Genomic DNA, 26,240 nt, shown 5'->3' with positions numbered 1-26,240 from the left:
CAACTTTTAGCAGCCTGGTAATAACAATGTGTTGATTGTGCTCAGGGAAACTGGATATGGATATTTTCACTCATTCCAAGCAAAAGAATTTGCAGAACACTCCTCCACTTCAGATTCCTACTGCTTGGCTTTTCTTCTGGCCCCAGCTGAGTCTTGGTAGCCAGACTCAGACATGGAAGGTGGCTTCGTCTTTAATCAGTTCTCCACATAGTCATCCGAATTATCTTCTAAAGCTCAATTGGATAATGTTATTTCTTTACTTAGCAATATTTGACATCACTTTTTTGCCTTCAGAATGAAGCTTAACTGTTTAGGCAGGAATGCCACACCAATTTCAGGCTGCTGCTGACCTGAAGTTGTTTATTTTGGCATGGCAGGGGTGGGCTGGGCAGGGAGGATCTTGCTGGATAACTAAGACTGGACTCAAACTCATGATCCCCCTGCCTCAGACTCCCAAAGACTAGGATGACAGGCATATACTGCTATGCTCACTCTCTCTAATATTATTTCTGGATTAAAGTTCTCTATTCTCACTCTGGAGAAGTGAACTGAAGACCCTGAGGCGCTGTCACTTGTCACTCAGTGAGAGAAATGTTTTTCACACCTCCTCCATAGCTTGTAAGGCCATAACAAATAGTAACTCCTGATTAGCAGTCACTTCTTCAGCTTGGTCCTCAAAGCTATAACATGTTTATGTTTTTCAGGGGTTCTCATTTATTATAGTCATTCAGTTTTTTTTTTTTGTAAAAATTTCAACGTCCAGATTTTACCCACAGAAATTGCAGTCTCATTATCTGCAAAGAGTTTGAGCACAACTGTGTTTTAAATGTTCTCCGACAGTGTGCTTGCTTGGAACTGAAAATGGGTCCTCTGGAAGAGCAGCAAGCACTCTTAACAGCTAAACCACATTTCCCAGACCCAGGCTTTGTTTTATTTTTGAAACAGGGTATTATTCAATTTCCCACAGTATCTTTAAACATTTTATAACCCAACTGTCCTTGAACTAGAGATCCTCAGCCCCCCAAAGGTTGGGGATTTAAAGTAACTTTTCTTAATAAATATACATATTCCCGTGAGCTGTAAATGGATCAGAGTCACGGCAAGCCTTTCACCTACTTAGCCATCTCCCCAGCTCTACACTGTTCATTCTTATTCAAGATTCTCTTTCCTTGTAAGGAAGAAATTTCTTATTTTCTTTTGGAGCATGGGAGGGTATGTCCTACTCTCACGCTAGTGAATATTTTTGAAGCCGAGCAGCCTGACGACATTATCACATTGCACCTGGTAAGAGCCCCGAAGGAAGTGAAAGCTCAGTAGAGACTTGCTGACAGTGTCTGAGAGTGAGTTAATGATAATTAGGGCAGGGAGCATGGCAGCAGATAGGCAGGCATGGTGCTGCTGCCGGGGCTGAGAACTCACATCTGAACAGCAAGGTGGAGGCAGAGAGAGCAAGATTGTGTCTGGTGTGGGCTTCAGAAACCCCAACACCCACCCCCAACACGCGCACCTTGGGTAACACAGCTTCCCCAAGGCCACACCTTCCTAAAGAGCAGCAACTAGATAAGCTGTGTCCAGGCACATGGGAGCCATTCTCATTCACACCAGCATGGGAACCATAAGGAAAAAACATGAAGTTTTGTGCATAAGTTACTCTTTAACTTGCTGGAGGCACCAAAGCTGACTTTTCGTTCACCCACTTTCTGTTTTCTTCCCTTCACAAGTCTGTTTCTCTTGTCTGCTCCCTGCATTTGTTAGCAAACTAAGGATTTACAGGGCTATAATCCCTGTCCCTTTTACCCTTGTAAGGTTTGGCTCCTTTGTTGTGTTGGAAGTGTATATCATCCCTCCCTTCCATATTCCCTCCTCTGCTCTGAAATCTCATTTCTCAGAATTTTGCAAGCTAAAATTTGTTGTTCCTTTACCCACCATTGTCCCTCAGCAACCAAAGGAAAGAGGAGGAGCGTTGGCACAGAGAAACTTCAGCTTTTTTCTGGGGAAACACAGCCTTTGGGTTAAGACTCAGGAAGCTTCTGCGCAACAAACAGTGTGGTTGGGACTGGTAAAAATGAATCTGGAAATGAGGCCAACAGGAGAGAGTGGTGTGACTTCCTCCTTAGTTGTCGTTATCTCTGAAGAAGCTTTGGGGAGTGGAGGGTTTCTCCAAATATCTCGTCCTCATCCTCCCTCTCACTTCAGTGTATGGTGCAGGTAGAGAAACAAGCAGCTATATGGAGTGACGTTTTCTTTTCTTTTCTAATGTTTGTTTTGGGACTACATCTCACTATGTAACCCTAGTGGGCCTCTAATTCCCTATATAGACCAAGCTGACCTTGAACTCAAGGAGATCTGCCTTCCTCTCCCTCCTAAGTGCTAGTATTAAAGACACCCATACACCCCCCCCCCTTCAAAAAGGACACATACAAGCATGCCCATCTGTTTGACTTCTTGAATAAGACAGTATTTTCAGTTAAGGTGAGGAGAAAAAGTATTGACACAGCAGTTCACTTTCAGTAATCTGGGTTTTCCCAAAAAGCGACACGAGAGCTAGTCATTATGAAATGGACACCAAGTTCCTCTTCAGGAAACGGAAATGTAGGTCAAGGCTCTGCTGACATTTCCATTTGTCTCATTGGTAAAAATCTGAAGCACTCACTGACAGGCAGGCACCAGGGCAGTTGCTTGGCTCTGAAGAGAGAAGGTGCTTCGAATGAGCAGAGAGGCAAAGGGACCCTGATCCCTGAAATACAGAACGACAGCTGCACTTCCCTCCGGGAATGCACAGGCCAAACTGCTCTCTCACACATGTTCTGTGATTCTTCCATGCAATGCTCCTGATGAAAGGTGAGTCTCTCATCCTGTCTGCCACCACACCAATTCTGACAGCTTGGTAGTGAGCAGTTAGCTTCTGATGACGCAGTTCTACAGCTGTACTGTCTCTTCTAGAGACACATTGTCATAATTAAGAAAGAGCTCTCCAAATTCATAAGCCACAAAAAAATGCAACTGTCTGTTTTATGCTGCTTGGCGAGCCATGAATTGGGTTTTGAAGTTCTTTCAATAGGAAAAGTCAGGTTTAACTAAATGATAAAAAGCACAACAACTTATTCCACAACCAGACTGATGTGTGAAGAGCAAGGCCCCCCGTGTAAGCTGTGGACAGTGCCTTCCATCATAAGTCTCTTCTGAGGCCTAGAGATGAAGAGCCCCCTTGGGCTTTGACTTGCCATAATTATGTCTTGGCCTTGATTCCCTTTTCCTCATTTTGTATCCTTTTTTGTGGGAATTCTGAAACTTTCAGTTTCTGCCAGCTTTTGTTCATAAAAGACTGGTCTTCCAGTCTTGATGGCTGTGAATGGTCAGACAGCAGAGAGGGGAGCTGTTTGATGCGGGAGCCGTGTGATTTTAAAAAGGGTCTGATGACCTCATAGGATAACCTGCAACATTGCTCTAACTAAGGTAGACGTTCCACCCAGATGCTCTGCTTATCTGCCGCTTGATGAACCTCCTCAGAACACTGGCATCTGTCTGCCCTATTTCTGTCATTCTGAAGGAAAGGATCCTATTCAAGACAATAATCACAAGACATGCAGTGCTCAGTGTCTCTTTAAAACGTTACAATATAAACATTTCATTTTTTTTTCCAGAAAGAAATGAAAGGTTTCTTCCTCATTTGGGATGTGAGTCACCTCACACTACAGTGGCATGTAGGAATCGCCCTCTATGTTCTCTTCAGATGGAGTCATGGAGGTAAAGTGTTTTGTGTTTCTGTCTCTCTTCTCATTTAACAAATAGAATGTTGAACAGTTATCATTTTTCAAGCCATTATGTCATAATATCTATTCCACTGAGAAAAATTAGTATGGAATGAAATGAACTAAAAATAATTCAACTTCCCTCCAAAGGCAGGTTGTTTTTGTTTCGTTTAGTTTGTTTTTTTTCCCCCAGACACCTAAATGGACACTGTCATACATGACAGGAGACCACAAAGGAGACCATTGTGAGATGTTCTGTTTGGGGATTATCATAACTGTTATGTAATTTATCCAAATCCTGCCTTTACTTTAATTCTGTGAACTAATTATTGACGGTCACTATACAGCAATCTCTCATTTAGTCTTTGTGATAAACCATTATTTTGCCGCTGTTTTTCTTTCTGTCTCATAATTCACACTAACATTCAATAGAACAAGTTCCTTTGAGACTGCAGAAGTTAAAGAAGGCTATAGTTGGCATCTGGGAGTTGCTGTTGCGCACAACTGTCTCCTGGACAAAGGTACAGTTCCAGGAAGACAAACAATACCAGCACAGGGTTCTGAAAAGTTGAGTGACATTTTTCAGACTAGGTGATTCAGAATAGTGACAAACTTGTTAATTTTCTTTCTTTTTCATTTTGTTCTGGTTGGGGGGGGGGTATTTGTTTGTTTGTTTTTAGTTTTTTGTTTTGTTTTTGTTCTGTTTTTTGTTTATGTGAAATGCTTCACCAATTTGTAAGTCATCCTCGCTTGGGACCATGCTGACTTCCAATTTGTTCATCCGTAGTCGTGAACACAGTTGTGTTGGAGCTACAGATACAGATGTAAAAACTTGTAGCAAGATAACTGGACATTTCAGAGTTAGCTCAACAGATGCCTTAGAAGGTTTAGAAGAAAAGATGCCAGACAATAAGTAGAACTTCTGTTTCTACATCCAAATGATGGGTACACAGCAAGTGAAGTAAGACATGGTGTTGGACAGTGCCTAGCACTGTGGCTCATTCTTCTGTGACTATTAGTAGGATTCAGGGACATCTGTCAAGGTTTTCAGTAGGATAGTGTTACCCAATTTCAGTAGCTTTACTGGCCAAGTGCAGAGCCACACACCTTTATTCTGACACTCAGGAGGCCAAGACAAGGGGACTGTTGGAAGTTTGTAGCTAGAGTGGGATACAGAACGAGTTCAAGGATAGCCTGGCACACATAGAGAAACTACTCTGTCAAAAAAAAATCCTTAAATAAACAAATAGCTTTATAAAGATATAGGAGTATAATTACACATTTCTACAAAAAGTCAAACATTTCTAACTAATCTAAAATCTTATTTAAGAAACTCAATTAGCTGGGCAGAGGAGCTCATGTCTATAGTACCATCATACAGGTACTACATGAGTTCAAAGTCAGCATGGGCTGCATGCAAAGTAAGAGCATTTAAAAAAGAAAAGAAACTAACAGACTGGAGAGGGAGGGGGAGAGGAGTGGGGGGAGGGGGAGAAGGGTGGGAGGAGGGGGAGAAGGGGGGGAGGAGGGGGAGAAGGGGGGGAGGAGGGGGAGAAGGGGGGGAGGAGGGGAAGGGAAATGGGTGGCTGGGAGGAGGTGAAAACTTGTTTTTTGTTTATGTTTTTTTTTCTTCTTTTCGCAATAAAAAAAAGAAAGAAAGAAACTAACGAGTTAACATGACCTACTCTTCATACTCTGTGCTGCCTCCAATATGTTTTGAAAAGCCACTTCTAAAACTCAGGACATGTGACCAAATCTTTTGAGACTTTTCTATGTATTCTAAAAATGGTTTCACAATGAGTCATAGAAATATGCTTTTCCTAAACTTGAATTGTCACACTTATTTAAAATAGTCAGATATGTTCTTTAAGAAAATAGAGTACATCAAAAATCTGTCTATCATCCTTACTTGGGTCCTATGCTACTCTATTCAATAGTATCCTGTTTTGTCTCCTCTTTCCTTTTCCTCTTCATCTTCCCAGATCCTTCTTTCATTTGTTTTTTTAAGACCAAGTTACATTTTGTTTTTTTGGTTTTTTTTTTTTTTTTTTTTTTTTTTGGTTTTTCGAGACAGGGTTTCTCTATAGCTTTGGAGCCTGTCCTGGAACTAGCTCTTGTAGACCAGGCTGGTCTCGAACTCACAGAGATCCGCCTGCCTCTGCCTCCCGAGTGCTGGGATTAAAGGCATGCGCCACCACCGCCCGGCCCAAGTTACATTTTGTACATCAGCCTTGAACTTGCTATGTAAGACAGGCTGGCTCAAATTCTCCATCCTCCTTCTTCAGCCTGGATCCTTCTTCCAAGGATTGCTAGGATTATAAGCATATGCTACCGTGCCCTGACAGCTCTTTCTTTCTTTTTAAATATTTTTCTGGGAAACAGAGTGTGTGCCAAGGCACAAGGGAAAAGCCAGAGGACAACGTGCTTCTCTTGTTCCACCATGTGGGGTCCAAGGATGAAACTTATGTCTTCATACTCATGTCATCTTACTTGCTCTCATTCTTTGCTACATAGCCTAGGCTATCTTAGAGATTAAAATATATGTAGCAAAGCTGGCTCTAAATTCATGGTCCTCCTTCCTCACTCTCATGAGTTTTGGGATTACAAACTCCCTTTTTATGTCTCTGGTTCTACTTCCTATTGACGATGCTGTAATTATTTTATTATTTCTTCAACATTTAAGAATTGCTAATTTATGTGTAAATGTTCCTTAAACAAAGGGGAATCTTAAATTACATACTCAACAAACTAGTTCCTTAAGTTTTGTGTTTCTAGGACAAGGGCCTTTTTAAAATCGAATACTGATCTTTATTCTTATCTTAATAAGATTTAAATATATTTTAATATAAGTATTTCCAGGAAAAGATACAACAAATTTCATAAAACTTCTGGTGTGTTTTCTAGATAAGAGTTTTATTTCATTAACATTCCATTTGATTTTATACAAATGACTTTATGTTAGGGGAGACTGATGGGAATGTAACTCAAGGCAAGCTCTGCACTAAATTTTACAATAGTGATTTGGTGTCATGAAAGTAATACACCCACTGTGTCATATTTAAGTGACAGACATACACAATTTAAAATAAAAGTATTAACACTGAGACTGATGCTATTAACAACTTTCAGTATTTCTCCATGATTTGGTCATTATTTGCTTTTTTTCAATGTTGAGCTTTTATAAATCATGTTGTTTTTCACCTTGCCCCTATATTAGTAAATTAGTGATGCGTTTTATTTGGTTATTAAGTGCTCTTTTTTTGGAAGGATTTGATCATTTTATTCACATTAAGCTGATAAAAGTTTTATCTCAAACAAACAAACAAACAAAAACACCCTCCCAAACAGCGAAGGATAGATTGAGTATCAAGAGAAGAGTTGGATTCTGCGGTTCATAGTCTACTTTGAGTCTCATACTTGGAAAAATGCTGTGGCTTCATAACATTCTCTGCCTTACGGTAGAAGAGGAAATTGTATTTGCTCTCTAACAATGAGAAAGCTCAAAGGCTGGTTCAGGCTGCTGGCCATCAGGGAATCCATAATGAAAACACACAGCTATTCGTCAGTAATCATTCAGTTATTGAAAGAATATATTTTACATGAAGTAGCATATTCTTCTTCTAAATCCCTTACAATAATTTGCAAACAGTTGATTATTTTATGTGTTTATTTCCAGGTATTACAACTATAAACTGCTCTGGTAACATGTGGGTAGAGCCTGGTGAAATTTTTCAGATGGGGATAAATGTTTCTATATATTGCCAAGAAGCCCTTAAGAACTGCCAACCAAGGAAGCTTAATTTTTATAAAAATGGCGTCAAAGAAGAAGCCAATATCACCAGGATTAATAGAACAACAGCTCAACTTTGGTATAAAGGCTTTTGGGAACCTCATGCCTCTATGCATTGCACTGCTGAATGTCTTGGACATTTTCAAGAGACACTTATTTGTGGAAAAGACATTTTCTCTGGATGTAAGTACCTTGGTGTATCCTAATGGTTAACTGATAATTGCTGGGCTTTTGAACTAAAGCAAATCAACATAGTTTAACTTTCAGTTAGGTTTAAGATAGGGCTCGACTCAAATGTCTACAGAGTCGGTTTGATGAATTCTGAGTTATAGAGGCTGGTGAGGCCCATACAGAGAAGAAAGATCATGGCTCACTGGGACAGCCACTGCTGGTCTTTCAACACAAGACAGAAGTGGGAAGGGTTGATGAGAACACCATAAATTTTAAAAATATGGCAAATATTCCCAGAGGACAATTTTTCCACTCTAGCCTGAATGATTAGTCTTTGTGAAGCCAGCACCTCAGGTCTGAGAGGCTGCTCTTAGTTAAGGATGAACGTGCAAACCTGTAATCCAGCACTCTGAAAGTGGAGGAAGCAGGGTGGTGAATTCCTGATCTGTAGTGGACTGCAGAATTATGCACTGAGAGCTAAACAAGTACTTACTTGTTTAGTCAATACCCTTACTCTCCCAACCAGGTCCTTGTATAACTTAGAAGCCTGCCTCCCTGTAATTAACTTCCTTCACAGACAGTTGGTCAAAGTTAGTGTCCAGGCAAAGGGACCTCAATTGAGACCTTCATAGATGCCGAAGAACAAGAATTACAGCATGTCTGAAGTTGTTGAGCCATAGCTCTTGGAAAGATACAGAGCAAGAGTGTCCTAGATTCAGTCTGCCAGCAGATAGCAAAGTGCTGTCCCAAGCTAACCTCGCATAAACTTTAAAGCATACCTATTCTTCACTTGCCAGTCGGTTAACTAAATACCTATGTCTCAAAGCTTACCTCACTGTACCCCCTGCCCTCTGGCCACAGTCTCAGTTCTGTAACCTTGGACCCTTATGTTGCCATGGCAATGGTTCTGCCCCTATTGTTTAGTATAGGGCTGTGCTTCTGACCAATGAGAGCTATTCTGGTAACTCCTTCTTTTGCTTCAAGTCTTCAAAGATTTTGAGAAACCAGACTAAAAAAGTAGTAACTGGAGGGAGAAGTTGGAAGAAGTTAGCAGAAATGTATAAGGATAAGAATATAGAAAAAATAAAAACGTAGGAAGAAGAGGAGGAGGGAGGGAGGAAGGAAGGAAAGAAGAAAGAGAGAATTAGAATTGAGACAGAGAATTAGAGCTAGGAGGTTATAGACAATTAGGACAAAAGAACTAGATTAGAGGCAGAGAGAAAGGAGAGAACAAGAAATAGATAAATTTCCATGAATAGAAAGAAGGTGTTGTGAGAAAAGTTTCTTTATAGCCCTCAGAAACTAGTTCTTTCACTTACTGTAGCATCTCTTTTGGGCCCTGAGCAAAGACTTTTAAGGCTAGACCTTAAAATACTAATCAACCTGAGTATTGGCAACAACAAAAAGTTTAAATGTTGCTCTTTTCATGTTTTTATTTGGATTTTGTTGGTGAATTTGTTTTCCAAACTAATATAATTAATTTTGAAGCTGCTTGATCCCAATGAGCTATTTTGAAACCAAGATTCAGGATGCATTTCCAAATTACCTTTGTCTCACTGTCCTCCCAGTGAGCTGTGTGATCTTGTACAATTTGATTAGCTGACCTCAACCTTCATGGCTTTTTTTGTGAAATGAAAGTACTTATAAGCACCATATTTCAATAATTTATTTGAATATATGTTAAAAACTTCAAAGTATGTTAGTGTCTAATTCTTATAAATGCATGTTTTTGATAAAACATAAGAAGATTCTACAGACAGGCATGGTGGCTTCTGCATTTAATCCCAACACTTGTGAGGCAGGTAGAGTTCAAGGATAGCCCATTCTATATCAGGAGTTTCAGGCCAGCCAGGGCTACATAGTAAGATCACATTTCAATAAACAAACAAGTAACCATACATAGGGAGATTCTCCTATAATCTCTTGTTCCTAATCCCATAGGCCCTATTATGAATTACTGTTTCTGTCATTATTAAGAAAAATTTAGTCAAGTCAATCTCAAAACATACTAAATCAGTTTGTGTTCACAATATTATGAAGGTGTAAAAGTTCCTTTAATTATTCGTATAAATATCTATGGACCTTTTGTTTTTTGATGTGTTTGTGTGTCTGTGACTGTGTTTGCAGGTGTGCATGTGGGTGTAGAGGCCAGAGGTTAAACCTGTGTGCTATTTAAAAGGAGTCTTTCACCTGTTTTTGTGAGACAAGGCTTTACACTGTAACCTGAAGCACACTAATTAGTCTTGCTGGTCAGGGAGCATTAGGAATTCTCCCGTCTCTATCCACTCAGTGCAGGGATTACAAATTTATGGCATCATGCCAGGCATGTGATGTGGGCACTTGTTGAGGAAGAGAGGGCCTGCTTTTCATCCCACCTGGCTAGCTTACACCCAAAATAATCACACAGAAACTATATTAATTTAAACACTGCTTGGCCATTAGCTCTAGCCTCCAATTGGCTAACACTCACATCTTGATTTAAACCATTTCTAAGGATTCAACGTGTCTGACCTGGCAGCTCCATGATGGCTCTCTGTCTCTGCTTTCTTCCTCCCAGAATTCAGTTCTGTCTACTCCGCCTACCTAAGTGCTGCCCTATCAAAAGGCCAAGGCAGTTTCTTTATTCAACCAATGAAAGCAGCACATAGACAGAAGGACCTCCTACACCAGGCACTAGGGACTAAACTCATGTCCTCATGCTTTCACAGCAAACAGTTTGACACCTAACTGAGATACCTCCTTATCCTCTCACAAGGCTTCTAAGGCCAGAGTCATTCTTCAGTACATCTTTACCTTTTGGGGTGAAAGATCAGAAGGGTTCCCTTCCCCCACACTTTTGAACATACTATAGAAGTCCTCACTTCTTCCTTGGCTTCCAATCGTGGACAAGAAGAGCCAGAACAGACCCCACTATCATTTGGCCACATGACTGGCTGCCTGAAAACTAGGAGACTGCCCTGTTCTGTAATAAGGTCACTGTCCTAGCTAACTCCAGGCAGCTGATCAAGCATGCATGTCTTTCAAATGAGATAGCTAGCTGTAGGATGAGGTGGAGGAGAATTGAAGAAGTATGTTTTAGACTTGAATAACAAACTTGCACGATGTGCCTTGAAATTAATGCATTAAACAGTAAACTATGCCTACATTGTGAAAATCAAACCATAGACAAACAACTTGTCTGATGTATGAAGTCTTGTTAGCTTGTCCATATCTTCAGGAACAAAATCACCCTCTCTATATGTCAGTGATGTGCTGTTTCTCTTCTGAGGATTGATATAAGAGGAGAGATGATATGCAACTTATTTAGAGAGAAAATGAGAAAATTCCACAGTTTCAGAGAAAGGTGAATTGTTGGTTTAAGAGAAAAGAAAAACATCTAAAATAAGTACCACTTCTATTAAAAGAAATAATGCAGCAACTTTGGTTTTCAGTTCTGTGTTACTTACCATTCCTGTTCAAAGGGCACCTCATCCTATAAAAAGAAAAAAAAGTGGTGATGGAGATCAGAGCAGACGATTTTATAAGATGGAGCAGGAAATCAAAACAGTTACCACCATTTTACTTTTAGTTAAAGCAGAATGGGTCTGCCTTACACCAGGTTCAGTTGAATGAACCTTTAATACAGGATGTTGTTGAGCCCGCTATTTTCAGGCAATAACCTTCAGTTTGGCTCTGAATATAGGCCCGTTCATTTTGGTTTGAATTGCTAGTTCATTTTCCTAGTGAAGGAACTTTATCCAAAAACAAGCATTAAAAATTAAAATTTTTACTTAACGCTCATTCCCTGTACTGGAGTGCAGGTGACTGATTATTTGTCATCATCAGCCCAGTGCTGGTTGAGGGGTTTCTGCAGAAAGCCCAGAACCAAGCTGTGTTTCAGGTCAGAGATTGTTTCCCCGCTGGGACAGCCTAAGAGAAATTCTCATCCTCTACCATCACTCTTTCCACTCATTAATTTTCGAGGTGCAATTCCTCACAGAAACCTTGGGTTATGCGTGTGGAAACCCAACTGCCAGGCTAGAATTTACTCAACCCCTGGGTTCAAGTTGAATGTGCTTCGGGGCTGAGTTCTCAGCAAACTTACTTCCTTTTAACTAGGTCAAAAGGGGGTGGGGGCTTGAGGGTTTTGTGGTACTCCAGAAAGCACGCTGCTTTCACTGGGCTGCTTTGATACAGGACATTTGTTCTGTAAGCCAAGTAGTCGTCACTGCTTTGAACAGAGCGGTGGCAGGTATTTTGACACATCATGGAAGGGAGACGGAGAGTGAGTGAGTCAGTGCTTTCCCTGAAAAGATCCAGGCATTTCAAAGGCTCTCTGGTGAGTGATTTCTGAAACACCACTATCACAGTTTCCACTATAATCCACAATCTCAAATGCTTCTTAGATTCTTATCTCTGATTCAGTGAGAACCTATTATGGGAAATTTGTTTAAATAAAGGTTATTGAAAAGTGTCAAATTAAATAAACCATGCAAGTGATGTTTCCATTTAACCATTTACTTAAAATTTTCAGCGCTTTTGCCTTACATGTTTTCAGTCTTCAACCTGTACTTATAGTGATGTAAGACTTGTTAGCCATTCAAAACCCTGAATATTTTCAGTGTAGCTCCTTGTGGAGAGCTACACTGCAGCACTGGAAACATCACACCTCTCTCCATCTTAATTCTTGCCGTTGTCATCCTTTTAATTGAGCCATTCCATTCACGGGATAAACTTCAGTGATGGGTGTATACATGTACCCAAAGACATGCTAAGTATTAGAAACACAAAGTAAAGAGAACCACAGACCCTGCCCCTTCAGAAGGTCTCCGTGGCAAATGATCTTTGGCTAGGCTAAATTAGTAAGTCTCCTGGTAAATGATCAGGGAGCCTTCTATAAGGGTAGGGATTGGTGAGAGCGAACAAAGTTTTAATCCTCCCCGTGTATTCAGGGTATTCTCAGGAAGTGGACAGCCAGCTTTATTCTTGGATATTTACAACCCAACAGTGACTCCAACAATGGGATGTCCCTCCGTGGCTTTACTCTCTAGGTCTTTATTCTGCTTCCCACTAACATACACTGCTCACTTAACCATGTGCAGAGCTGTCACTTTTGTCTTTTTCAAAGTTAATGCCAACGGTGCATTCACAGTCCTGACCATTTCCTTCATGGAGTACAGTGTGAAATAAAGTCCAGAAGGTTGACATTTGTCTTCTGTAACTGTCAAATTACAGTGCTCTCTGTCTAAAACCACAAGAAAACATCGCAAAACTGAAAACCCATATCAAGGCCACAAGCTCCCCAGGACATGATCCCACTGCTATAATCCACAAGCTCTCACAACCCAGGGTACAGAATGATGTAGAGGAATGTTGCCATACTTTCCTACTTCAGGTTCAAATGAGACTTAAAGATTTCTTCCTCCTTGTGGAAGCCTGCGGTTCTTGTTGGAACCAACGCCACTACTCACCAAGCTCTCACAAAACACTTTCATGTCATGAGTGCTGCTCAAAATTAGCTTTGAAAAAAGATCAAGTTGTTTGTGTTTCGGTGTGAGAATGCATGCACATATGTGTGTGAAGGTATGAAGGCTAGAAGAGGGCACCCTCCTCCTGCTGCTGTCTTTGAGGCAGCATCTCTCTCTGAACCCAGGGCTCACATTTTCTTTGCTAGGCTGGAGGACAGCAAGGCACAGTTGTTCTTCAGTTTCTGTTTCCCTTGGAGCTGGGGTTACACATGTGTATACCATGCCTAGTTCATTACACAGGTGCCATGATCTAAACTCCAGGCTTCATAATTGTTCAGCAAACACTCTTAACCACTGAAGCATCTCTATAGCCCAAACCACAGATTTTAATAGTAAAATTGATTACATTCAACATTTTTTTGATGAGCAAAAATAGAAATGCCTATCAAGTGCACGAGCCCATCATTCTACCCATGTCATAATCCCATCTTTACAAGTGTGAATGAGTCTTTGGAGTTTCCGCCTTTCCCTTTCTCTCTAAGGAGGCTGCTACACTTACACCACTTTGTAACATACTTTTAAAGTCACTTTATCATATAGCCATTGTTCAGCAACATATTTCTAATAACTCCTAAGTCCTTAAAGTATTGTCAACAGCATTGTTTTAATGTATGTTTTAGGAGCATATTATAGTCTGCTCAACCTTGTGTTGGAGCATTTAAGGAGAGTCCATGTTTTCCATTATTATGAACACTATTTTGAAGGATACTTACATCCTTTTTTAGCAAGTTATTTTTATACATGTGTGGATATTTCATGAAGAATGCACTCCTAGCTGTACAACTGCTGGATTGCATGGTATTGTTCTCACTTGTAATTTTTAATTATATGCTTATTTATTCTGTGTGCATGTGAGCACGTGTATATGTGTGCACATGCCATCAAATGCATGTGGGGGTCAGAGAACAACTCCAAGAAATCCATTATCTCCACCATATGGGCCTTAGAGATGAAATTTGAATTGTCAGTTTGGGCAGCAAGCACCTTTTCCTACTGAGGGATCTTGCCAGCCCTGTTCTCACCTTTCACTGTTATGATACACAAGGGGGTAAACCTTAGAAGTTATCCAAATTTGTACTCATACCAGAAATGTTACAATATTTTCATAAATCTATTTTAACATTTTATAATTTATGATACCATTTTTAACTCCTTGTCAATTTTTTAAGCTCTAAATAACTTTTTTTTGAGATTTTTGGCTTTACTTTGTTTTGTTTAAAAAAAAATGGTCTCGCTGTGTAGCTCCCTGTGTCTCACTATGGCTGACCTAGGACTCACTATGTAGATCAGGCTGTCCTTGAACTCACAGGGATCCATCTGCCTCTCGAAATAACATGTAATATTCTTGGTAGACAATTTGCAGACACCAAAATGTCTGTGTCCTTTTATATTAATTAAATTTGTTCTTTGACAATTTTATACACATATACATTTCATGATGGTTCTTAGCCTCACTGTCTTTTATCCACTCTCCATCCCCATCAACGCCCTCCTCCTCCTCCTCACATATCTTTTCCCCATATTCTTGTCTTTGTGTTTTGTGATCTAGCGATTTTAACAAGGGTCATCTGTGTGACCATGGTTTGAAACTGTCTATTGTGGCTAGTAGGCTCACTGGCTGGTGCACAACTGATGATAATGTTCATCTCTAACCACCAATAGCCAAAAGTTCATCAGCAAAAGGAGAGCCCCATAAATCCATGTGGAGTGGCCCAAACTTCATTCCTCACAATTTCCCCTGCTGGTGTCCACTATGATTTCTTACATCTGTCTTGTAATTCTCAACATAGTCATCTCAGGCAGGAGTTTACCTGAATGGAAAAACTGAGAGAAGTGCCCTGGAAATGTGGCAATATGGCAAGCACTCAATAGTCCCATGCTTGTTTGAAACCCTCAGTTCTGGTAGCTTATTGTTGAATGACATAATGGGACATCTGGATGCCATTCTGGGGTTACATAGGCCTCCAGAGGCCCTAAGGGTCCAAAGACTGTCATCAAAACTCTTTGTGCAGGCTAGATTCACTCTCAAATCCAGCACCACTGAAAGGGCTGTGGACTGTGTCGGGAAGGTCACAAGCAGCTCAGCTCACGTACTGCTTAGAGAGAGAAATGGAAGGAGAGAGCAACAGGAAGAGGGAGAATGGGGAAGAGAGGGGGGAGAGGAAGGGAGAGGGGGAGAGATAGACCCTTAGAGAATTCTTATTGGTTCATCCTGAGTCATGAGCTCATTCCCAAGGGAAATTCTCTGATTAGTCAGCTTAGGTCAAGTGCACCCTTGTGCGTATATCCTAGCTACTGACATCCTTGGACTGGACTAGTGTAAGAAGGGGAGCTGAGGAGACTGGAGGGAAGTGTTCCTTCTCATAGGAAAAATGCTAGCAGACAAAAGTTTTTTTAAAAAAATGAGGCTATGGGGAGGACAAGCTGAACAGGGGTGGGGGGTTGTGGTCAAGGATGTGAGAGAGAGAACACATCTTAAAATAGTTCTATGAATACCAAACCTTAAAAAAAAAAACTTTTTGATGTGGTGATGGTAAAATCTGCATAGTATAAGCCACTATTTTGTTAACGTTAAGGGCTTGCTTCTGTGGTAGTTACTGCATTTGTTTCTAACCTTCCAGTACTCTCTTTCTGGGACTCTTCTTGCCAACTGTACCTATTGAATAACAGGCCTCATCCCAGACTTCCACACACTGCCTACTTGCACAATGGGCCACCACTGTCATTCTCCATTTTATTTGTGAATTTATCTATTCTAGATACCATTTATAAGAGGAATCATGAGGTCATTTATGTCTGGCTTACTCTGTGCAGTGTCCTCAGGTTTTATCCATATTGTAACTTGGTTGGAAGTTTCCTTCCTCTTACGGCTGAAGTGCATGTGAACAACAAACTTTCAAAGGAGAAAGGAAAATACACTCCCCACAGGAGCAAATAATCTTTTAGGGCAAAGGGGGGAAACTGAAGGATCTCTCACAGAGCCTAAGAACAGAGGCTTGAAGAAAAAAGTAAGAAAAGGTCCAGCTTCTGCAGAGGTCAAGCTCTGTAATACTGATGTAGTTCTGATGAGGCAGAAAAAAGTTTTCCAGATGGAAGGTCATTGTGACCTTAACAGCTGTGGCTTCAGCAGAACCTGTGCAAATTAAACCTGAGTAAATTAGAGGGCTGGTGAGAAGGCTTCATTAGTAAAGTGCTTGTCATGAGGACCTGAAGTTAAATCTCCTTCATCCACATGAAAGCCAGGCTTGGTGATGCCTGCCTGTAATCCCAGTACTGGGGAGGCAAAGGCAGGAGAATTTCTAGGGTTTGCTGGCCTACCAGTTTAGTCAATCGGTGAGCTTCAGGTTCAGTGAGAGACCTTGCCTCAAAACAAACAATCAATCAAACAAACAAAAAAACAGTGGCAACAAGAACAGAAAAAAAGCATGAAAGACTGTAGAGATGATTCAGTGGTTAAGAGCACATACTTTTCTTGTAGAAGTCCCAAGTTCGGTTCCCACAACCCACATAGGGCAATTTACAACTGCCTGTAACTCCATCTCTAGGGAATTCAGTGCCCTCTCCTGGCTCCCAGAGGCACCTGCACTCACATGCACATATTCCCACATAGTCAGATATATGTTATTAAAAAATAAAATAAATATTTAAAAATTAATATGAAAAGTAATGAAGGAAGACATCTAATGTGGTCTCTGACTTCCACTTGCACCAGAATTCCCACACACGTAAGTGTACACAGACCATACACGCACACACACACACACACACACACACACACACACACACACACACATCATGCACACATGCATTCACACAAAAATTTATACAACAATAATTTTAATGATTTCATTCAAAAGAAAAAGGTAGAATGGTAGCTGATGGGAGGTAGAATTGGAAGGAGGCTTGCTTTACTTGAATGGGAGGAACCTAGCCTTGTTAGAATCCCACAGGAGTAGAGACTACAGGATAGTGTGAAGAGGAGCAATGCTTGGTGACAAACTGGGTTACAGGATGGTAGTAGTGGAATGAGGAGCCCATGGGTACTCAGTGCCAAGTGGCCTAGTTTCCCTATGAAACTGACAATTTGTCAACTGCCTCCTTTATCAAGAGCAGCTCTTAGTGATTCATTTTGTTACAGATCCACCGGATGTCCCCAGTGAAGTGACATGTGCCATTTATGAATACTCAGACAACATGACTTGTACCTGGGACGCTGGGAAGCCCACCTACATAGATACCAAGTATGTGGTGCACGTGAAGAGGTAGGTTCTACTGCACTATCAGACACATATTCTGCTGCAGGGTGGATCCAGTAGAGACCAAGACCAGCCTCAAACATGAGACACCTACCTTGGTTAGGGAACTTATAACCACTCCTGGGACCCTGCTGTTTTTTGCTTCATGGGACAGCAAACTCTAGGACCAATTCATTCTTTTCTCTTGAGAGTAAACAGCTAAGTTTAAACAGTGACCTAAATCTCAGCCCTATTCTCCTTTGAGGATTAGTATAATATACAAAGTTGCTCAAAATTTCCATTCTTTATCTTAAAAATGGGCCTTTAATGCCTGCTTGTTCTAATTGATTGATTTTTATTGGTTCTGTGTACATGTGAGCATATAGACTACAGGCTTGGAAGTTCAAGTCCAAAGTGACAGTACATCTGGTGTCTGCCACCAGCCCATTCCTCATGAGTAGTGTCTTCTGTGTGTACTCAGACGAGAGAGGGGGAAAAAACAACTCCATTTCTTCATAAGACATTAACATCATCCTTGAGGGTGAAGCCCTCATTACATCATCACCATCTAGCAGCTCAGTCCCTTAAGACTCTTGCACTAGAGTCTGAATCGTACATAGGAAACTGACTCATTGCCAGGTCTCAGCGTTTGAGTTTGCAGGGACTATCGCAAAGGGAACTAGACTATTATGGTGCTCTCAGAACTGACTGCCTAGGCTGATGTGATTTGTCTCACACCAAGCCCGATTCATATAGGAGAACAAAGGTTAGTAAACTCATAACAATCAAAACAGAGTACTGTGTGCAATTTTATTTTCAGATAATTTTGGACAAATCTAGAAATTGATGCTAAATGTGTTCTGATATGAAAGATTAACTTAGATATATTAGTTATTGAACTTAGATATATCCTTATGTATAGGCAGTATTCCTAAATCTGGGGAAAAAAATCTAAAATCCAGTGCTTCTTATCCTAAGTACTTTGGATAAGGCAGGTAAACTATAATTAAACTCTAGCAAACCCGGCCTGTATTTCTAATTGATGGAGTATAGATCAATGTAATTTTATTGTATTTTAAAGAAGACAGAGTGACACTGGAAAGATGGTTTAGCAATTAAGAGCATTTACTGCTCTTCTGGAAGACCCAAGTTTGGTTCCCAGCACCCATGTCAGATGACTAATAACTGTAACTCCAACTCTAGGTTATCTAGCCCTCTGGCCTCTATGAACACTTGCATTCACACACCTCCGTGCACACACACACACACACACACACACACACATCCACATGTGCACATCACTAAAAACTAAAAAAATAGTAAAACTGCCTTTTTTAAAGAGTACATAAAACACTGGAAAAATTATCATACAAAAATAGTTTCCTTCTAGAAAATTCAAAGCATACTTTCCAGTAAGCAGAGACAAACAAAAGGAAACAAGCATCTAATCATCTTCTAACTCACAGGAGACCCAACCTTGAGCGGGAAGAAGTTAGAGAAGAAAAGCCTACCTCTCTAATAAACTGCACAAAGGCCTTTTTCCTGCAAGAAAAAGCTGAGTTATACTGAATGCTGTGGGCAAGGTAGAAAGCAGGCAGCGGGAAGAAGAAAGAAACCTGTGCGGATCCTGGCCCCTTAGGGTATTTCCATTTAGCCAAACATCAAGAAATCAGCACAGGCAAAGTTTCACTTTTAACCTGCGTGCTTCTGTGTTCCAGTAAGAGCACACACTGTAAAGCCTGCCACCCTGGCTTGTTCCACAGAAAAGCAGCAGCCCTTCAATGGCAGGACAGGGAAGTGGGAGGTCTTCCAGTGTTGCATGGTCCTTGTCAAGCAGAGCTGAGTCTGTTGCTGCAAGAGTTCTTTTCCTCCCTAGTGGTGCCCCCAGTAGACAGACCTGTGTATTGTTTTCCTGTGTGTCAGTGGGTGCTGCTGGGAAAAGACTGGCCTCTGTTAATAAGTGTCTGCTTGCCTTGTCCCCCTGTCTTCAGCTGACCCTTGTAAATGGGCTTTCTAGGAAACTCAGCAGTGTCTGACAGTGCTTTCTGCTTGTTAAAAATTGTTGAATAGAAATGAATGAATGGGGCCTTCATATGGCTCAACAAACAAAAGTGCTTGCCTCAAGCCTGACAACCTCAGTTCGATTCGTGAGACCCACAAGGTAGGAGAGAACTGAATCCAAAAGTTGAACTCTGGCCACCGTGTCATGATATGTGTACCTGTGAGTATACACATACAAAATAAATAAATAAATAAATAACAGGTGAGCAGATACTCAACAATTTCAATAAGTTTTAGAAAGAGAAACGACTAAGTGATGTCCTCATTCTGTCCCAGCCAAGCCAATATTTAGCAAATATTTTTTCCCATTTTATGACTTCCAAGAATGTGTTAAACCCTTGAAATTAGAGGCAGAAAATCACAGTAACGAGCACAACAAGATCATAAACATTTGGCGGCCAGCAGCTCTTCTTAGATGTCGAAATGGGGAACATTTTTCTAAGTCAAACACCAAGATCTTCCTGCAGCTTGTTCCCATCAGGCTGTCAGGCTTGGAGTCAAGCATTTTGAACTGCTGAGACCCATCTGGTAAACTAGAACTCTCCTCTCACTGTTTGGGTCACGTCCTTAGTAACCCAAGGTTTTCTCCTTACAAGACTTGAGGTCTCAATATGTGCGGTAAGAGAACTAACCACAAACCAGTTGAGAATGTATGTGTGGTTTTCTCTAACTGGAAAGGAGTTCAAAGATGTCCCACTTACCCTTACCACTAAGCACAGTGCATCTTTCTTGTTTTCACATTTGAATTCTTAGTTAACACACGCTAGCCTATTTTCCAATAATTTCTCTGTTGATAAACATATGACCCCTATTATTTCAGAAATAATGTAAGACACCTACATAAATATCTAAACACAATGACATAATTTACCTTTAGGTACAAATTTTACATATATCAAACAGATGTGGTAGTGCTCACACATTGGCAATCCCCAGTACCTGGGAAGCCAAAACAAAGGGATTAAGAGTTGAAGGCCAGCCTAAGATACAGAGCAACACTGTCTTAAATCTTTTAATTTCATTTTTAAATTTCATTTATATTCATAAAAGTGACATCACAAATACCTTTTAACTTGTCATAATTTAGAGTCCTCTATTAGGTGTGAAACCATCTCATGCTTCCTCTGCCCATGCATCTACCTTCACTGGTTATCACAGTGATGCCATCATTTCTGTTTCACAGATGAGCAAACTGAATTATATCAAGATTAAGTAAATTAAGTCTCACAACTTATGAAGGGAAGAAAGGTAATATGGTAAAACACTAGAGCTTAAAACCTGAGTTACTAGGGCATGTTATTTGGTCCTACTCCTAAGGTCATGAGTCACCTGCTAAGGTGGCCTTCCTGTGGCATAACAAACTTTCTGTGCTATTTTAATTCACAAAATCATTTTTGATTAAAGCATAAAGCTCATATCTATGTCTCTGCAAGTGTGTCACTTGCATCAAGTTCTGATTCTCCTATCTGTGTCTTTGTGAGTAAGTCACATGAATCCAGTTCTAATTTTCCCGTCTGTGTCCCCGTGAGTAAGTCACATGAATCAAGTTCTGATTCTTGTTGCAGTATTAGGAAGCTGCAGAAACTCAGGAGTTGCTAAATGGACTTGTAGTAATAAATGGAGCTAGAATGGAACTCTAAGCATGAAATGGCAGTAACTTTAATGCTCTCTCTTCCTCACCAACCCTATGAAAGCAGTCTCCTGGAAGAAAAGCAGTGAATGGTGTTAGCTAAAGAAATCAGGCCAATTCTTGCTTCGACTCAGCAACTCAAATGCCAAAATTGGGACGGTACAAAAAAGGTGCAGATGACTCCCCCAGCACCTGAATCCCATGAATGGTGATGTGCAGATTGGTGCAGTGTTTCCATGTCTTAGAAATAAAAAAAAAAATTGGGGGCTGAAATGAGGCTCAATTAATGGAATGATTGTCTAGCATGCACAAAGTCCCAGGTGCGACCTCCAACTCTGAATAACTGGGTCATCTTCAGCAGCACAGAATTTAAGGACCAGCTAGAGCTACATGAAACCCTATCTCAAAAAAGAAAAAAGTCAGGCATAGTGGTGCAATCTTTTAATTCCAGTACCTGTTAGTTAGAAGCAAGTAGATCTCTGTCAGTTTGAGGCCAGCCTGGTCTACATAATGAATTCCAAGCCAGTCAGTGCTACATATGAGACCCTAGAGAGAGAGGAAGAGAGAGAGGACCAAAACAATATATGAATATTTCATAGGAGAGATTTAAAAATAAAGGGCCACAAAATGGTTCAGCAGGTAAGGTGCTCTCTACCAAACCTGATGACCTGTTTTAACCCAGGGGGTGAAAAAAGAACTGACTCCCACGGGTTGTTCTCTGACTTACACACACACACACACACACACACACACACACACACACACATGCACACACGCACGCATGCATGCACACAGGCTCAAACATGTCTTCATCTCTTGAGAGCTAGAGGACTCCTGTTCTGCTTCTTCTGTGTGCTGTACAAAGGCAATATTGGCTAATAAAATTTGGCAGTTTAGCACAAACCAAGTGGAATTCATCAGGACTAACAGGATGACGAGAAAACAGCAACCATGCAATGTAAAAACATTGATGTAATTGAAGTGGCATTTAATGGCTCTCCATACTGCCTAGTCCCCAACCCCCTACGATTATCTTCTTTGTTGTCTCGGACAGGAAATGACTCCTCTTCATTTAATCAGCTACCTGGTACAATCAGCTCTGCTTTCTTATGGTATTTTTGGAGACTGGGTCTCATTGTAGCCCAGGATAGCCTAAAGTTCTCTGTATACCCAGGAATAACCTTGAACATAGGATTCTCAAGCCTCTGCCTCTGTTGCTGGGATGACAGGCACTCAGCCACCATACTCAGCTAGTTCTATTTTCAAACTAGGTCTCTGACCCTCACTTCAGACTAATAGTTCAATTCTGGATGATTACTGCACTTGCGTTCCTTCTCCTGCACCACTTTTACTTCCCAGCAGTCTACCCTTCATGAGGATTCCTCTGAAATTGCACAGCAATCCTATGTGCTCTCTTCCCCTCACGTGGTAAATCGCAACCTATCAGCTCCTCATTAGAGGGTCTTTTGGGTGTGGCCTGTTCCACTCCCAGCTACTTCCTGCCCATTCATGCTCCAGAGGACAGCACTGGTTGAGCTCTCATATCATTTCCCTTACTTGTTTTACAGTATGCTGGGGTTTTTTCTGCCTGTGAAGTTGTCTTCCCTACCTTGCTTCAGTCTCTCACTCCTTCTTGACCCTCCTCTCACTCTCACCCTTTCCCCAATACTGTGGCAGAAATAGAAATAAATGTCCAGATGAAGAGGCCAATGCGGTAAACCTCCACATTGCTCCTTGACAGCGGCGCCCATTTATATCCAGCTGTGGGCAACGCCAAGTTAGCCATTAACAGGTGTTGTAAGTACAGTGCCTGGTGTTCACAATACAGAGGAAATCATGAAAATATTTAATTTTTCAAATGAGAAAAGAAATAGAACTTAAAAATTTTAATATATAATATTAATATTTAAGTCTACAAACACATATAAACTAACATATATTACTATGTGAATATATGCATGTATTTTTACATATGTATTTTTTGCACAGTCTTATTCAGGACTATATAATCAATTTTATTTTAGTGGAGGAGGTCTACTGAGAAAAGTATTTGGAACCCACCAAAGTTAAAGCATGGCCTATGTCATATTTGGAATTTTTTAATTCAGAAGATTAAAATTGAGTTTGATCTATTTTTTAGTAACAGACTAAGTTTTGAAATCAGGTAAAAAATAAAACATTCAACATTTCAGGAACAAGTAAACTGCATAAATATAACTTGTGGGTTTTCTTATAGTTTAGAGACAGAAGAAGAACAACAGTATCTTGCCTCGAGCTATGTTACCATCTCCACTGACTCATTACAAGGTGGAAAGAAGTATTTGGTATGGGTCCACGCTGTCAATGCCCTAGGCATGGAGGACTCACCGCGACTACAAGTCCATCTGGATGATATAGGTAAGGAGTGAGAGATACTGCATAGCTTTTATTACAGACAACTAATTGGCATTGATGGCATCAAATGGTCTAAATCTGAACAAAGTACACCTAAAGTTCCAGCAGATAATAAGTAATCAAATTTTTCTGGTATTCTTTCCCCTGGGGCAATTCTGCAATTGGGCATCCTTCCAGTCTCATATCTAAATGGCGGTGATGCAAATATGTTTTTGAGAACTTGTGTTTCAAAAGCTAGGGAAACTAAGAGAGACTTAAAATTTACCTTACAAGAAGCCATCTGTCAAGGGCAGATGGGAAGAAACAAGGATTGTACTCGGATATGATGAACCTTATGTTGTAAAAGGGATGGCATACTAATGGATTGTGCTCTGTGTGCTATATGTCAGGGAGGGTCCTTTTCAGGTACATACAGATTGCTGAAAATTGTGTTGACATGTCTAACTTCACCAAAAAAACTAGTGTTTGCATGTTTTACTTGAGATATTTTATTTTTTTAATTAATTAATTTATTTATTTTACTTGAGATATTTTAGACCCTGCCTTTTAAAGATTGCAATATTTAATAAGCATCTCTATTAACTCCAGTATTATTTTTATTATTATTTGATCATATGACTGCTTATTTCCTCGTTGGAGATTTATACTGTTCTCAATTTTCCACCATCTAAAGTATAATGTCATGAACTACATTGTAGCAAAATCATCATGAAGTTCTTGATTCTTAAAAATTAATTTTGGTTAGTATACCAAAATGGGTTTCATTCAACTTTTTCATATCTATATATATATATATATTTATAATATACAACTCTAGCCAGCGCTCACCCCCAAGCTGAGTTAACTGGGTGTGGCTGCGGTAGACGTCCCCGCGCGGGGCTGAATCGCTGAAGTGGCTACGCTGCGGAGCAAGGGCCACAGGCCTGCCACGCCCGGGTGTGTCTGGCACCGCAGAGGAGGATCTGCCTCTGTCCTACATGTGCCTAAGCCAATGCCATGGCCTGGGAGTGCCCTGCCCAGCTGCTCTCACCTGCAAAGCCAAACTTAATATGCCAAGTACAGGATGCCAAGCCCACAGCTGCCCAAGGAGGACATCATCAGCCTGGCCTCCCGGTCTGCACTGAGCAGATACCTCTGATCCCTGGGCCAAGCAGAAGGCAACTGTGGACAGCCTGAAGGGCTGGCTGGCTCAGAGACCACCAGCCTTGCTTCCAGCTCGCCAGCAAGATGTGGACAGCCCTGGTGCTGGTTTGGATTTCCTCCATGCCCTTATCTAGAAGCCATAGCATGACTGTGGAGCCGCTAGCGACCAAGGTGTGGCCTAAAGCCATGAATCAAAGCATGACTAGGAACACAGGTCCGAGAACAGCCACAGTGTCGCCTGCTCCTGTCACGCCAACCACGGGGACCTGGGCAGCTAGCCCGAACTTGACCACAGTGACAGCAGAGATGACAACACTGTGGACAAACACGAGCACTCTGACCACCAGAGAAGGCACAACGGGCAGCATGACCTCCAGTTCCCTTACACCACCTCCATCATCAGGGCCCGTGACCGTGGGGCCATCTCCACCCACCACCACTGCTGGGCTTCCCTCTCTCAGAACACCACATGCAGAAGTGCCAAGTGCAGATGCCAGCACATCACCAAGAACAGCCACAGTGGCAACAGTGGCCCCACATACCACGACTGTTGCTGCAGGCACCATAAACACAAGCGGTCCCACAACGACTCTGAGTCCTGCCGAAAGCACACCTACTAACACATCCACCATGAGCCCCATCCCCACTTCAGGTGCCCAAACCCAAGGTACCACCATCCAGGTGACAACAGAACAGCCAGTGCATAGCACAGCTGGCAGCTCAACACCTGGTCCTTCAAATACCACCCTGGAGCCCAGCACCACCCGCTCTGTGGCTTCAACGGCAGTAGTGATCACCACTCAGATACAAACCAAGGAGCCAACGGCCAGCACAATGCCAGTGCCTCCTACCAGCCCGACCCCAGAAGTGGAAGCCACAACCCTCACCACACAGCCAAGCCCTGCATTATCTACCCAGGGGATAGGTGGGCCAGGCACACCCCTGACAACAGAGAGGGTGGAGACCAAAGCCACAGCTGGTACTGCCTCTGCTGGGCCAACACCCAGGAGCTCCGGGGACCACAGACCCTAAGGTGCCAACCACAGACTCGTGTCAGCTCAGCACCCAAGGCCAGTACCTAGTGATCACCACTGAGCCCCTTACCCCATCCTTAGTGAACAAAATGTTGCTTCTGGTGGTGCTCCTTTTTGGGGTGACCCTGTTCATCGCAGTCCTGGCGATGTTTGCCCTGCAAGCCTACAAGAGCTACAAGAAGAAGGATTACACGCAGGTGGACTACCTGATCAACGGCATGTATGCCGACTCGGAGATGTGAGCCCAGGAGGCCGGCCTCCTCCGTGGCCTTCTGTTTTGTCTCAGACCAAACCAAGTGCTTCCAGATCCTTTTGGTGCAATTTCGGAACTGTGTCAGATGCGTAGACACACGTAGCTGCTGTCAGACCACTCCAGGAACAGGAGAGAGCTGCCTTTTCATAGTTATGATTTTAAACTATCACATATGCAAGCGTGACCGCGGTCAAGGGGGCCTGGCCCGTTTGGCTGTCAGCGTGTGAGATCTTGACCAGAATTAAAAGCAATGGCTGCTCTCAAAAAAAA

At 41.6% G+C, this 26,240-nt stretch overlaps 2 protein-coding genes across 2 annotated transcripts in view; both read left to right on the top strand.

Annotated features, from left to right (window-relative positions):
• Positions 1-1,083: 1,083 nt before the first annotated feature.
• The window catches only part of Il23r (interleukin 23 receptor), a 69,293-nt gene continuing 44,136 nt past the window's right edge, over positions 1,084-26,240 (top strand). Inside the window, exons 1-5 of the mRNA XM_041630778.1 lie at positions 1,084-1,284; positions 3,645-3,747; positions 7,429-7,725; positions 17,359-17,482; positions 23,383-23,543. Of these exons, the coding sequence (XP_041486712.1) occupies positions 1,084-1,284; positions 3,645-3,747; positions 7,429-7,725; positions 17,359-17,482; positions 23,383-23,543 (886 nt within the window). The remainder of the gene's footprint in view (positions 1,285-3,644; positions 3,748-7,428; positions 7,726-17,358; positions 17,483-23,382; positions 23,544-26,240) is intronic.
• Positions 24,476-25,959, top strand: LOC121466095 (uncharacterized protein C11orf24 homolog). The gene is given in 2 exon segments (XM_041679636.1): positions 24,476-25,706; positions 25,708-25,959. Coding segments are annotated over 2 exon segments (1,191 nt in total). The 5' UTR covers positions 24,476-24,767.

This window comes from Microtus oregoni, unplaced genomic scaffold, assembly GCF_018167655.1.
Source record: "Microtus oregoni isolate MIOR12 unplaced genomic scaffold, Mior012 000002F_ref0000024, whole genome shotgun sequence".
Classification (NCBI taxonomy): Eukaryota; Metazoa; Chordata; class Mammalia; order Rodentia; family Cricetidae; genus Microtus; species Microtus oregoni.
Note: the sequence above shows the minus strand (reverse complement) of the source record. Positions and strands in the feature narration are given on the sequence as shown.